This window comes from Octopus bimaculoides, chromosome 8 (assembly GCF_046866305.1).
Source record: "Octopus bimaculoides isolate indiv1 chromosome 8, ASM4686630v1, whole genome shotgun sequence".
NCBI classification, from domain to species: domain Eukaryota; kingdom Metazoa; phylum Mollusca; class Cephalopoda; order Octopoda; family Octopodidae; genus Octopus; species Octopus bimaculoides.
Window position 1 is genome coordinate 94,553,483 of NC_142935.1, and position 13,217 is coordinate 94,566,699.

The following is a 13,217-nucleotide window of genomic DNA, read 5'->3' on the forward strand; positions in this document are numbered from 1 at the left end:
TATTGTCGCACAATGTGAATAAGGTCAAATATAGCACTACCGCACCAAAATATATTTTTTCTTCCAGTATAAAACCATGATTATTTCTTAAATTATCGATAGGAAGCAAAATCTAAGGGCATTTTTGAAATCAAGAGAAGAAGAACACCAAGGAACATTAAAAACATTTAGAAAAACAAAATTGGTGTTACAGTGTTATCGAAAATGCCTTGTTTAGAAAGACAGCACGGTAGGATTTAAGGAGGATTTGGTTGCTATTTTTACCTGGTCGAGCGACCACATAAATGTTTGCTTATTCTGCAATGTATAGGTCACTTGTATTTTGCTGATTTAAATTTTTTTTTCCTGGGATGTGTATACAATCAAATCATATGGGTTTCTGATTTGCGTAAACACATTCTCATGACCGAATTCAAGATAATATTCTTAATATTCCCAACCGTATGTTCACACGTCCATTAACACACCTTCAATCACAAACAATGGTCAACATCTCCACACACGCGCAAGCACACACAGGCTCACACATGCACACATACACACATACCAGCGCCCCCCGTACGCATACACATTCGCGCACCTGTGTGTGTCTTAACCAGTCATCAAACCGTTTACAAAAACCTGTTGTTACAACTCAAATTATTTGTCATAACTCTCTCTCTCTCTCTCTCTCTCTCTCTCTCTCTCTCTCTCTCTCTCTCCTCTCTCTCTCTCTCTCTCTCTCTCTATATATATATATATATATATATATATATATATATATATATATCTACCTATTTATCTATTTATATCCCTCCCGTCTCTCTCCAATCTATCTATTTGCACTCTTTGTGTGTGTGTGTGTAGGTGTATGTATATATACACACTCACACACACACATAATACATACATACATACATACATACATACATGGGAAGAAACAGGGAGGCAGCGAAAGACAGGAAAAAAGAAAGAGAGAAAGGAGGTGAATAAACATTACGATTAACTACCGTCATTATTTTTATCACCATCAGTAAAAGAAGAAACAGCGACGATATCAACACCACTAAGAAAGAGGGGAGCGAGTCTGTGAAGGAAAACAATACCGAAGTCACTCGATTGTCTGAAAATAGCAGCTAAATCTCCCTTAAATCATACATTCTAACATATTCTAACACAGTCTTTGATAGCTCTAAAAAAAAAAAGCGATAATTGTTTGAATGTCCTTGAGTATTGGTCGTTAGGATTGACGTGGGTAAAACATCAAATCAGAAAAGTTATACAACAAAACAATAAGAGAAAGAAAAGACCAACAACCTGAAGAGGCTAATGTTAAAACGATGTCCTAGTGTACGCAGACAATATGACGGGCTGATATTACTTTACCCCTGTTGAAGTGTCAGGTAACATTTTCCCCATATTTTCCTACACATTATTTCACAAATATTCAACACACACACACACATATAACACATACTCACGCACATAACACACACACACACACACACACTTGTTTGGATACGGTAAAGAAATTTAGTCTGTCTGATAAATACTCACATTTGGTTTTACAAACGGGAGCAAACCTAATACACCTGTTTTTATGTTCTCAGTTCAAATGCCGCCGGGGTCGACTTTGGTTTTCATCCTTTCAGGGTCGATAAATTAAGTACCAGTTGCGTACTGGGGTAGATTTAATCGACTGGCCCCTAACCCCAAAATTTCAGGCCTTGTGCCTAGAGTAGAAAAGATTATTATTGTTGTTATTGTTGTTGTTATTGTTATTATTATTATTATTATTATTATTATTATTATTATTATTATTATTATTATTATTATTATTATTATTATTATTATTATTATTATTAAGGCGGCGAGCTGGCAGAAACGTTAGAACGCCGGGCAAAAGCTTAGCGGTGTTTCGTCTGTCTTTATGTCCTAAGTTCAAATTCCGCCGAGGTCGACTTTGCCTTTCATCCTTTCGGGGTCGATAAATTAAGCACCAGTTGCGTACTGGAGTCGGTCTAATCGACTGGTCCCTTTCCCCAAAATTTCAAGCCTTGTGCCTAGAGTAGAAAAGACTATTATTAATATTATTGCTTTGCACAGCTTCTAACGCTGGAGATGTACTAACGGTGTCAGCTGTTCACTACCAGTGAACTAAGGTAACACCTCTTATTTTTCGAGCACCTTTCTGGAGTATTCGAAAGGTTCCAAGCAGTGCTGTTTTCTGCAAATGCTCCACCCTTATTGCAGCCCTTATTTGTTCCATGTACTTCTCAAGATGTTTATTCACTGTTCCTAGGGCTCCGACAATTATTGGTACTACTATCACCTTTTTCATCGACCACAACTGCTTAACTTCCCAAGCTAACCTGTCATATCTCTCGACTTTCCTTTCTTCCTTATTGCATACCTTGTTGTCAGCTGGGCATGCTATATCTATGATCCAGCATAGTTTGCTTTGTTTCTCAATTAAGACTATGTCTGGCTTCCTATTCTCTATCTCATGGTCACACTGAATCATAAAATCCCACAGGATCTTGGCATTACCATTTTCGATGATGCCTTCGGGTTTATGGTCGTACCAATTTTTTGCTCTGTCAAGTCCATACTTGTTGCAAAGTATCCAATGGACAAGCCTTGCTATATCGTCGTGGCGTCTCTTATATTCCTTCTTGGCTAGTGGCGTACATTGACTGGTTGTATGCCATACGGTTTCACCATTTTGTCCACAAATTCTGCACTTATCACTTTCTGATGTGTTGTCTATTCTGTATTTTATGTAATTTGTTCTTAGTGCTTGCTCTTGGGTAGTTCAGATTAGAACCTCCGTTTCCGGTTTTAAATCGCTTTTAGTCATCCACAGCCATTTTTTTTTCTCTGTCTGTCTTATCTTCAACATCCGTATGAAATTGCCCATGCATTCTTTTCTTTACACAGTTTCATTCGTTTTCAATTGTTTGTACAGTGCTTTATCTTTGCAATCTTTCACCCTACACAAGCCTGACCTTCTTACTTCTAATAATAGCGGTTCTGTGGCATTTTTTACAGACCATGCTATGTTGTTTTCTTCTGCTTTAATGCTGTGTTCGCATCCAATAAGTCCTCTTCCTCTTATTATTATTATTATTAGGGCAGCGATAAATTAAGTACCAGTGAAACACTGGGGTCAGTGTATTCAACCAGTCCTCTCCCCACAAATTTCAGGCTTTATGCCTATAGTAGAAAAGATTATTATTAAATTGTAATTTTGAATTTTTATCACTTCTTATTTTGAACTTGTCAAAGACAGACGTACTTTTCAAATATCGATCAACTAATAAAATATCTTAAAATCGAATCGTGCTCTTTGTCTTAACTGTTTACCTTTGTGAAGAGTTACGTCAATCTTTTTTAAAATATTATTATTATTATTATTATTATTATTATTATTATTATTATTATTATTATTGTTGTTGTTGTTGTTGTTGTTGTTGTTGTTGTTGTTGTTGTTGTTGTTGTTATTATTATTATTATTATTATTATTATTATTATTATTATTATTATTATTATTATTATCATTATTATTATTATTATTATTATTATTATTATTATTATTATTATTATTATTATTAAGTCAGCTAGCTAGCAGAATCGTTAGCACGCTTAGCGGTAATTCGCCCGTCGCTACGTTCTGAGTTCAAATTCCGCCGAGGTCGATCTCGCCTTTCATCCTTTCAGGCTCGATGACACTGGGTTCTATGTAATCGACTCATCCCTCCCTCATTTGGGGGGAGGGATGAGTCGGTTGCCCTTGTAGCAAAATTTGAAACCATTATTATTATTATTATTATTATTATTATTATTATTATTATTATTATTATTATTATTTATATTTTCTTTTTATCACAGGTTTTGTTGGAGCTCCTGGAGTCTTGCACGCGTAGCGGGCTAGCTACCTGCAACCTACGGTACCATGCTACTCGTTCTTTTCTGCTACCTAATACTTTCCTGATTATTCTAGCCGTACCTAGAGGCAAACCTTTTGTAACGGTTCTACTGGGCACTCTATTCCAATTTCCTTTATATTCCTCTCGATGCTTTCTGATACTGTTTCCAAGGACCCAACAATAATTGGTACTGTCTTCGCCTTCTTCATTTTCCATATCCGGATTATTTTGTGCTTATGAGACTTGTATTTATCTATTTTTTCGCCTTCCTTCTTGACTATTCGTGGGTCAAAAGGGTATGTAGCATCAACCACATAGCACACGTGGTGCATCTTGTCGACCACCACTAGGTCCGGTCTGTAGCACCTGATCTGTTTGGAGTGGGAAATCCCAGAGGATTTTGCTAGTCTGCACCTTCCTGCAAGCACTCATCTAGCTGTTTCGCTATCCTTTCATGGATCCATCTCAGCTTCTTCATCCAGTAACCTTGGACCTCATCCGATCCTGGACTCTTCCAATTTGGGAATTTTCTTAAGTGCTTTTTTCATAATTTCTGTAGTTATTTTCATGTCTTCTTGGCCTTCTGTATTTCTTAAACTATCTTGGACTTCATGCATCCACTCTGCTTCCTCATTATGCTCTAGAGGTTGGGCCCAGATCCTTCCCAGAATGCCCTGCTTTCCTCTGCATCCGGTTTCATTGTTACGTGTATTTGCCCATCTAGTTCCTGAAGCAGTTTCTTCTGATTTGCTTCAAACAATCTTTTTGCTTGAATTGTTTTGTTCTATTGCCATATCTTTCCAGTTTTACTCTTTGCTTCAATTCCTCCAAAATCACACCATACTTTTTTTTATCTCTTATTCTATATGTTCTCTCCAGCATTATTCTTATGTTTTCGTTCTGCAATTCCCCGCTACTCAATCTATCAACTTGTCCTAAATGTCTCTTTAACTTTGTTTCTCACAAATTCTTCTACGTTAGCATGCTTCTTTGCGTTCTGTTTGTTCTCTTCTTTTGTATCCCAGTCTATCTGCAGCAACCGTAGCTGCAGCTCAAATAATCTTGTTAGTTTCAGTAATATTTCTTGTCTAGAATAGCCCAAGGACCTAATCTATCTTTGAGCTTGCGTCGATCAATGTACTTCAGATTTGGGGGTGCTTGATCCTGGTCTTCTCTAATATACCGACACAGCATCCTCAGTATGTCTTGTTGGTCATCATCGTACTCTTGTGATATAGCTCTTCTCATTACTTCTGCTTCATTTGCTGAGAATGAATTTACATTTACACTTTGCTCTACGTCTTCACTGCCGCCATTCATTTCTCTGTCCTCGATGAGCACCGTATCTGTTGGTGAAGTATTCTTCTCTGCCTCTGACATTGTGTACAAGCTGTCTCTGGATGACGACCGGGCCTGCGCTGCTCAACCACAGTCCACCTGCCGGGCAAAAGGCTTTCACTTTTGGTTCTAGCCTCATCAAGACCATTATTTGATACATTTCTATTAGACATTTTCACTCAACATTGAGGTTTGTGTTTTAAGGCAAGCCACCAACCGGTATTTTTATCGAGACACCATCTCTAGTAAGATTGTCAACCAAGACTGCAAAGCTCTTACTACCCATAAGTTGGTCCTGTTTTCTTAACATTTCTGTGTGTTGGGTACCATGATCATGACTCTCACTAGGAGACAGGCGAACGTCAGTTGGTCCCGTATCTTCATCCAAATATTGCTCCGGAGTTAGGTCTCGATTCCCGGTTCATTCGCATTCATCCCAGGCATGGAGCCGTTGGACACTGACTGGTTGTCATCACTGTTACTAAGGAGTCCTATCTACCCCAGTTTTAAATCAGAGTGTTCCTTCTCCTAGACAGACCGCTAACCAAGGCTCACGAGTTCTGTCTACTCGTTTTCTGAATGGCCATTGACTCTTCTGAGTTTCTCTGCCCTTTGTCGGGTTTTGTTTTTAATCCCGCAGGGTGTCGAAAATCCACCCTCCTCACCAGGCAAGCTTAGTGGGGTTGCCGGTTTAGATGCCGATGACTCGACGGTTGCACAACACATGTTAATCTTTCTAGGCTATTATTTACTTGTTCACTATTATAATTTCACTATTACTACTATAATCTCTACTTTATTGTTTACTTGTTCACTACTATAGTTTCAGTATTATTTCTATAATTATATTATAACGATAAGGCTTAGAGGTCCCAATATTGTCTCCCCTGATTTCTTCAGACAACAAACGATGGAAAATTAGGGTCGGACGGAAGGGGATTTTTGAGAGGAGCGTCGATAAGTTGGGCATAGCATTGCTAAGATATAGAAATCTATGAACATCTCAAAGTTTTAGCAAACATATAGACAATTCTCTAAAGACATCTCAAGTCTTTGAATCACAAACAGTGATATTTCATAGTTTAAAGTAATATAAATTTCACTCCTCTGTCTGTATCATCTGCGTTGGAATGAAATTTTACCAATGGTGACGTATCAAAATACGATGGACACTTGATTTTTGAGTCCCTATCGCACAACTCGCTTACCGCACAGTTTCTAGTATTCTTTCTTACTTTGTGGGGCTCGTCGATGTTGCAGTGTTCCGGGACGTTTCTAGTAGGCATTCTAAATAGTTCTACCTGATTCAATTATCTCTAATTCGGGTGATGACATATCGTGAAGGTGGATTTGTTTGAGACTTTGTCCGAAACTATCTTTGCACTTCAACAGCATTTCGAAAGTTTCAGTGTTGCTTTGGCTAAACTTCCTTTGTTCAAAGCTTAACCTGGTTTTCCTCATTATTTCTAATGGATTAAAGTCTAACAGTTGAGTTATTAGCTGTTAAACGGTGTATACACTTTTGCGAGTAGTGTGTGTGTGTGTGTGTGTGTGTGTGTGTGTGTGTGTGTGTGTGTGTGTGTGTGTGCGTGTACGCGCGTGTGCGGAATACAATTTTCCACCGCCCACGCTACCACCACCGCCAGCCCAACACCGACCCGCTCCACCATTAATATGAATTGTGTATCTTTTGTGTTTTTCAGTGTAATATGATGATTTTTTGTATCGAGAAGTGCTCCATTAATAGGTTGGCACCGGGATCTGATGCTAATCTCACCTCATTCTCTGTTGTACACTTGACCAAGCAACATCGCAGCAACATAGCATCATATTTGTAAAAGAAACTATGAAGGAAGCTGCTGTATTGTTACATATTGTTACATTGATGGCAAGTGTGATACATATCAACACTAGCAGCTTCATCGTCAACAACAGCGTCAACAAAAGAAATATGATCAGTAACCTAAACTCCAAATTTATAACCTTTAACAATACGGTGGATTTGATTATTAAAGCGGCGACCTGCCATCCGGTATTGAAACCATGTAGAAACGGTAGAAAGTGCCTTCGTGACAGTAACGATAGAATATACAAATGCCGTATGGACAACAGTAACAACACTGACGACAACAACAACAACAATGAGATGAATACGAGCGTCACCACCGTCAACTACAATACTAGCGACAGCAAGAACATTAACAACAGCAGTAGCAGCAGCAGCGATGCTATCGACGCTAGCATCATCAACCACAGCAACATCAGCATCACTAACAGCAACGAAAGCTACAGTGATAACTTCAATAGTGCCATCATCAACAGCAGCAACAGTGACAGCAACAGCAGCAGCAGTGACAGTAACTACAACAACAGAAACTTCAACCCCCAAATTATACCCTTTAACAAAGCAGTGGACTTGATTATAAAAGCGGCGACCTGCCATCCGGTATTGAAACCGTGTAGAAACGGTAGAAAGTGCCTTCGTGACAGTAACGATAGAATATACAAATGCCGTATGGACAACAATAACAACACTGACAACAACAACAACAACAACAACAACAACAACAACAACAACAACGGGACCTCTGAATCTCCAGTTGTTTCACCCAAGACCTGTACCATGAATTCGACTCATTGTGGAAGAGATGAAACGTGTGTAAAATACAACAGTAGTTTACAGTGCCGTAAGTTAAGTGGCGGAGAACAGTACATTTGTGATCTATGTGCCAATGGTTTATGTGTGTTCGAGAAGGACGGAGATATATCCTGTAGTTGCAAACCACAGTGGACAGGAGATCTATGCTCTGAGCCTTGCCACAGGAACTGTACAATTGGCAATTGTATTTTGTTACGATACGAAGAATATTGCGAGTGTCCAGGCAATTTTACGCCTTCTTCGAACTGCACAGAACAATACAACGGTGAGTCATTTTTTCCCTCTTACAACGATTGTAAGATTATGATTGCATATATATATATATATATATATATATATATATATATATATATATATATATATATATATATATATATATATATATATATGCGAGTAAAAATAAATACAAAAAAGGTGGGGTTTTTTGTATGATTGTGTATAGAGGAATATATTATTTTGCTTAAAAGAGTTCCAACACTGTCTGTTTTTTATGTTTTATTTATATTCCTGCAGAACTAATGTGGGGTATAGAATATGGAATATACAATATATAATATGATATACAATATACAATATAAAATAAAATAAAATAAAAATGGATGGCACCATGAAAGAAAGTATTGAATGTAGATGAAATATTGAGTGTTCAATATAAAGGATCAAATATATAAATATATAAATATATAAATATATATATAAAGGCGACTCGAGTTTCAGGGCTATTTCCCTTCGTCATGGCCGGTATATATATGTGTGTGTGTGTGTGTGTGTGTGTGTGTGTGTGTGTGTGTGTGTGTGTGTGTGTGTGTGTGTGTGTGTGTGTGTGTGTGTGTGTTTGTGCGTGTGTTTGTGCGTATGTGTTTGAAAACCTTAGCTGTTAAGTCATATGGTATGTCAACTATCTCCCCTTCTCACATGGATCTGATCTCAGTTGCCATTTGATAATTGTGACACATCCTCCAGAGACAGATAATTTTACTAGATTAAGAATATATTTCGCTTTTGTATCTGATTTGCAAGATTCTTTATGTGAATTCGTGTGTTGAAACAAATTTTATTGTGTCTAGAGGGAATCAGTATGCCAATATAAATAACACTGTTTCAATTCCACTCATTTGTTACCAGTTAGTTGGTTAAATAACCGATTGTTTTGCTATTGTTTGTTAAAGTTATTTCGTTGCTACTTGCAACCTTTTCAATGACAAACAAAAACAAAACAATCGGATATTTGACCAATTGACAAATGATAAATGTGTGTGTTAATTATACTGGCATAATGACTCTCCCTAGACGCATCAAGAATTTATGCTACATGATATTTGATATACCTGTGTTTCTCTCTCTCTCCCCTTCTCCCTATCTCTCTCATTCCATCCATCTCTCTTTCTGTCCTATCTCTTTACATCTCCAATCTTTCTGTCCTCTCTCTCTCTCTCCCTCTCTCTCTCTCTCTCTCTCTCTCTCTCCCTCTCTCTCTCTCTCTCTCTCTCTCTCTCTCCCTCTCTTTTTCTGTCCTATTTCTTTATATGTCTTATATTTCTGTCTCATCTCTCTCTCTTTTCCTCTCTCTCTCTCTCCTCCTCTCTCTCTCTCTCTCTCTCTCTGCTCCTCTCTCTCTCTCTACTCCTCTCTCTCTCTCACTCTCTCTCTCTTTACATGTGTGTGCCTGTGTCTGCGCGTGTATATATCTATTCTTTTAGTCTTTTACCTGTTTCAGTCATTTGGCTGCGACCATGCTGGAGCACCACCTTAAAGGGCTTTAGTCGAAGAAATCGACCCCAGGACTTACCCTTTGCAAGCTTAGTACTTATTCTATCGGTCTCTTTTGCTGAAACACTAAGTTACGGGGACGTAAAAACACATTACTTATTAGATATACTTCTATTTGACCATTAACTTGTGTAAAAAAAAATATTTTTATATATTTTTTAATTTTTTTAATATCTAACGGTTTTTTTTCTTAGGTCTGAATTTTTTATTTACTTTCATAACTCCAACGGTCTTTTTTGAAATGTACAGTTATCGAACTTCACAGCATAACATCATTAATTTGCATCAATTATCATTTGCTTTGTCTTCTTACGGTTTCAAAACCGATGTGTTATACGGTTGCAATATGTCTCATGTCTTTTCAACTTGTTTATTTACATGTAATTATAGGTCAACTATGAATGTTGTCTATGAATGTTGTCTATTTTTACGGTCTGCTTTGTATTAATACGACCCTGAGGAGATGCAATATCCCATATTTTATAATATGCATGAATCGATCTGGATATTGCATCGAAATGATCATAGGTCATAATAAAGTCTTTACAATGGATCAGATTTTAGCTCTTATTTAAATCGATGGCGCCATGCAGTGGGACTGAATCTATAACCATGTGGTTGAGAAGCAAACTCCTTACCACACAGGTGTAGAATGAGAGAGGAGAGTTTGCTTGAGGCTTTATTACAACAGCGTGAATTACTTAATCTTACACGTTTTTCCCTAGCAAACACAACAATTTTGTACGATAATCGTTACGTAAACGAATACATAATAGAGTTAAATGCATGACAGTTGCAGCCTACAGAGGAATATATTATATCGTATAATATATTATTGCATACCAAACTTGGTTGGCCGATAGAGCGAGGAAACAAATGTGTGTAAACTTAAGAGAAAATTATTTTTATACCATTTAAGTAAAGGGGTAGGGTAGTAGTATTATGTTATCAGTGAAATTAAGAGAAAAAATGTCAAAGAGTAATAATGAAGCGCTATGTCTTAGAGCAAAAGAGGTTCAATTAAGGTCATAATTACAAAAACTTTCTACAGATGAATGGTTTAGAACGGAGTCATGGTGTGGACAGTATATTAGTTAGCAAAAGGCGGTCGGATATATACGCTGTTAAATTAGTCATGTACACTTGTACAAATTTTATCGCCACGATATTTTCTATATCCTTGTACACACATACAGGCACACACACAGGCACACACACAGATACACACACACACACACACACACATGTATATATACATGTGTGCGTGCACACGTGTGTAGGTAAATATTATATATACACATCTCTCTCTCTCGTATGTGTGTGTATATATATATATATATATATATATATATATATATATATATATATATATATTTATATTTATATATATATATATATATATATATATATATATATATATATATATATATATATATATATATATATATATATATATATATATATATATATATATATGTATGTATATATACATTCATATATGTATTCATGTGTATATATATATATATATATATATATATACAAGCAATGTTAAATCTCTGAACGAGGTATTAACAGTAACTGCACGATAAAGTGAAGTATATTTGCCACTTAAATGTGGCTGACCCCTAAGGGTGGATGTTACTGTTGCTTTTAGCCCCAAGAGAACATCTGCTCCAGCTGGCTATCGACACACATCTGTGTCCTGTCTATATTTGCAAAGGGAAGTTATCTTTCCCATCTTGATCTGCGATATATATGTATTTACATATGCATATTTATACGCATATACGCATGTATATACCTATATGTACTAGATGAACGTTAACCCTGTTTTAAATATTAATGTTAATTAGTGTGTTTAATATTTTCCCTAACCTTTTCTTTCATTTGTGCGAGTTGTACTGCATAATTCATCAATTCTATGGTATTTCCTCGTCTGCTTTAACTATCTCATCTCTTTATATCTCTTTATATAACATGATATCAGCGAATTTTATTTAAGTTTTTCCCTATCTTTACGTTTGCCAGGACTCGCAGGATTCTAATTTTAACGTCAAGCACCTGTTCACATATTGGAATGTTTCATTTAATTTATTTTCGTACTATTTTTAATTTGTTCTCATATCTGTTTTTATGGACTTCTCCTCATCTTAATTATCCTTTTTTAATTTGTCTTTGTTAATGTCCTATCAGCTATTGAACTTGTTATTAAGGCGGCGAATTCGCACAATCCTTAGCACGCTGCGCTCAATTTTTACCGACATTTCGTCAGTCTTTACGTTCCGAGTCCAAATTTCGCCAGGTCCGCTTTGCCTCTCACACATTTCGGGGTCAATAAAATAAGTACCTCTTGAACACTGGGGTTGATATAACCGACTTAATCTCTCACCCGAAATTCCAGGCCTTGTGACAAAATTTGAAAACATATTTATAATTATAATCTTCTTTATTTTTATATTTTATCACACAGTATGTGTGTGTGTGTGTGTGTGTGTGTGTGTGTGTGTGTGTGTACTGTGGCAGACTGGGTCTAAAAATATTGGTTGCCAGGAGACAAAGGATCCCACCCGCAACTACAATGCTATCGTTTAATTTTTTTAAAAATAATTTTCACTAATTACACTGTACATGTACTGTGCATATTACTGATAACGTACAGTGATACCAAATGTAAATACAGAATGTCATAATGGGGTTACTATATAAATATTTACGCGAAAGTATAGTATACTGTTATTTTTGAAGTATAGTGTTGTTTAGAAAAGTTTTAACCAAACTGAAAATAAAGTCCACTAAATTTATAAATAAATTTCAGTATCTTTAATAAAGAGTTTTGATAGCAAGTGGTCAATCCGAGTTCATTGCGTGCAATGCGTTGAAAACGAAGTTGAACTGGAGACAAGAACTTCTTTCTATCTGAATGTATCTTTATATATATTCATACTTAAACTCTCACACACACTCTCTCCCTTTCTCTCTTTTCTTCTCTCTCTCTCTCTCTTGCTTCTCTCTCTCTCTCTCTCTCTCTCTCTCTCTCTCTCTCTCTCTCTTGCTTCTCTCTCTCTCTTGCTTCTCTCTCTCTTACTTCTCTCTCTCTCACTCTCTCTTTCTCTTGCTTCTCTCTCTCTCTCTCTCTCTCTCTCTCTCTCTCTCTCTCTCTCTCTTGCTTCTCTCTCTCTCTCTCTCTCACACACACACACACATACATACATGCAACCTACATAAATACATCAATTACAATTTTATTCAGGAGTGTACTCCTTTTCTCTGCCTTTCTATTAATTCTCTCGGGAATTGTTTGACCTTCTGCATTGCTTAACTGCTTTATTTGTTTTGTTTGTTTTCTGTTTTCAATTTTTATTCTTTCTCAAGACTTCTCCGATGATAACTGGTTCTGTTCTATTCTTTTTTTGCTTATGGATATTCCCACATTTTGTAGACTTCTACTTTTATTTAAGCTTGTATCGAGATCTTTTTACTGCTTTACAATGTCCTAGTTTGAAGAAATTATGACTTCTATAATGTGATATTCTCTTTTTTAT

At 36.5% G+C, this 13,217-nt stretch overlaps 1 protein-coding gene across 4 annotated transcripts in view; it reads left to right on the forward strand.

Annotated features, from left to right (window-relative positions):
- The first annotated feature begins 990 nt into the window (after positions 1–990).
- Positions 991–13,217, forward strand: part of LOC106874582 (uncharacterized) — a 25,399-nt gene continuing 13,172 nt past the window's right edge. Inside the window, exons 1-3 of one of the 4 annotated variants that reach the window (XM_089356816.1) lie at positions 1,009–1,382; positions 3,871–3,929; positions 6,950–8,170. In XM_089356816.1, coding sequence (XP_089212942.1) covers positions 7,093–8,170 — 1,078 coding nt within the window. In that variant the 5' untranslated portion in view covers positions 1,009–1,382; positions 3,871–3,929; positions 6,950–7,092. Of the gene's footprint in view, positions 1,383–3,870; positions 3,930–4,546; positions 8,171–13,217 lie in introns of those variants that run through there. The other 3 variants (XM_014922367.3, XM_014922366.3, XM_089356815.1) reach the window with 3 other exon arrangements.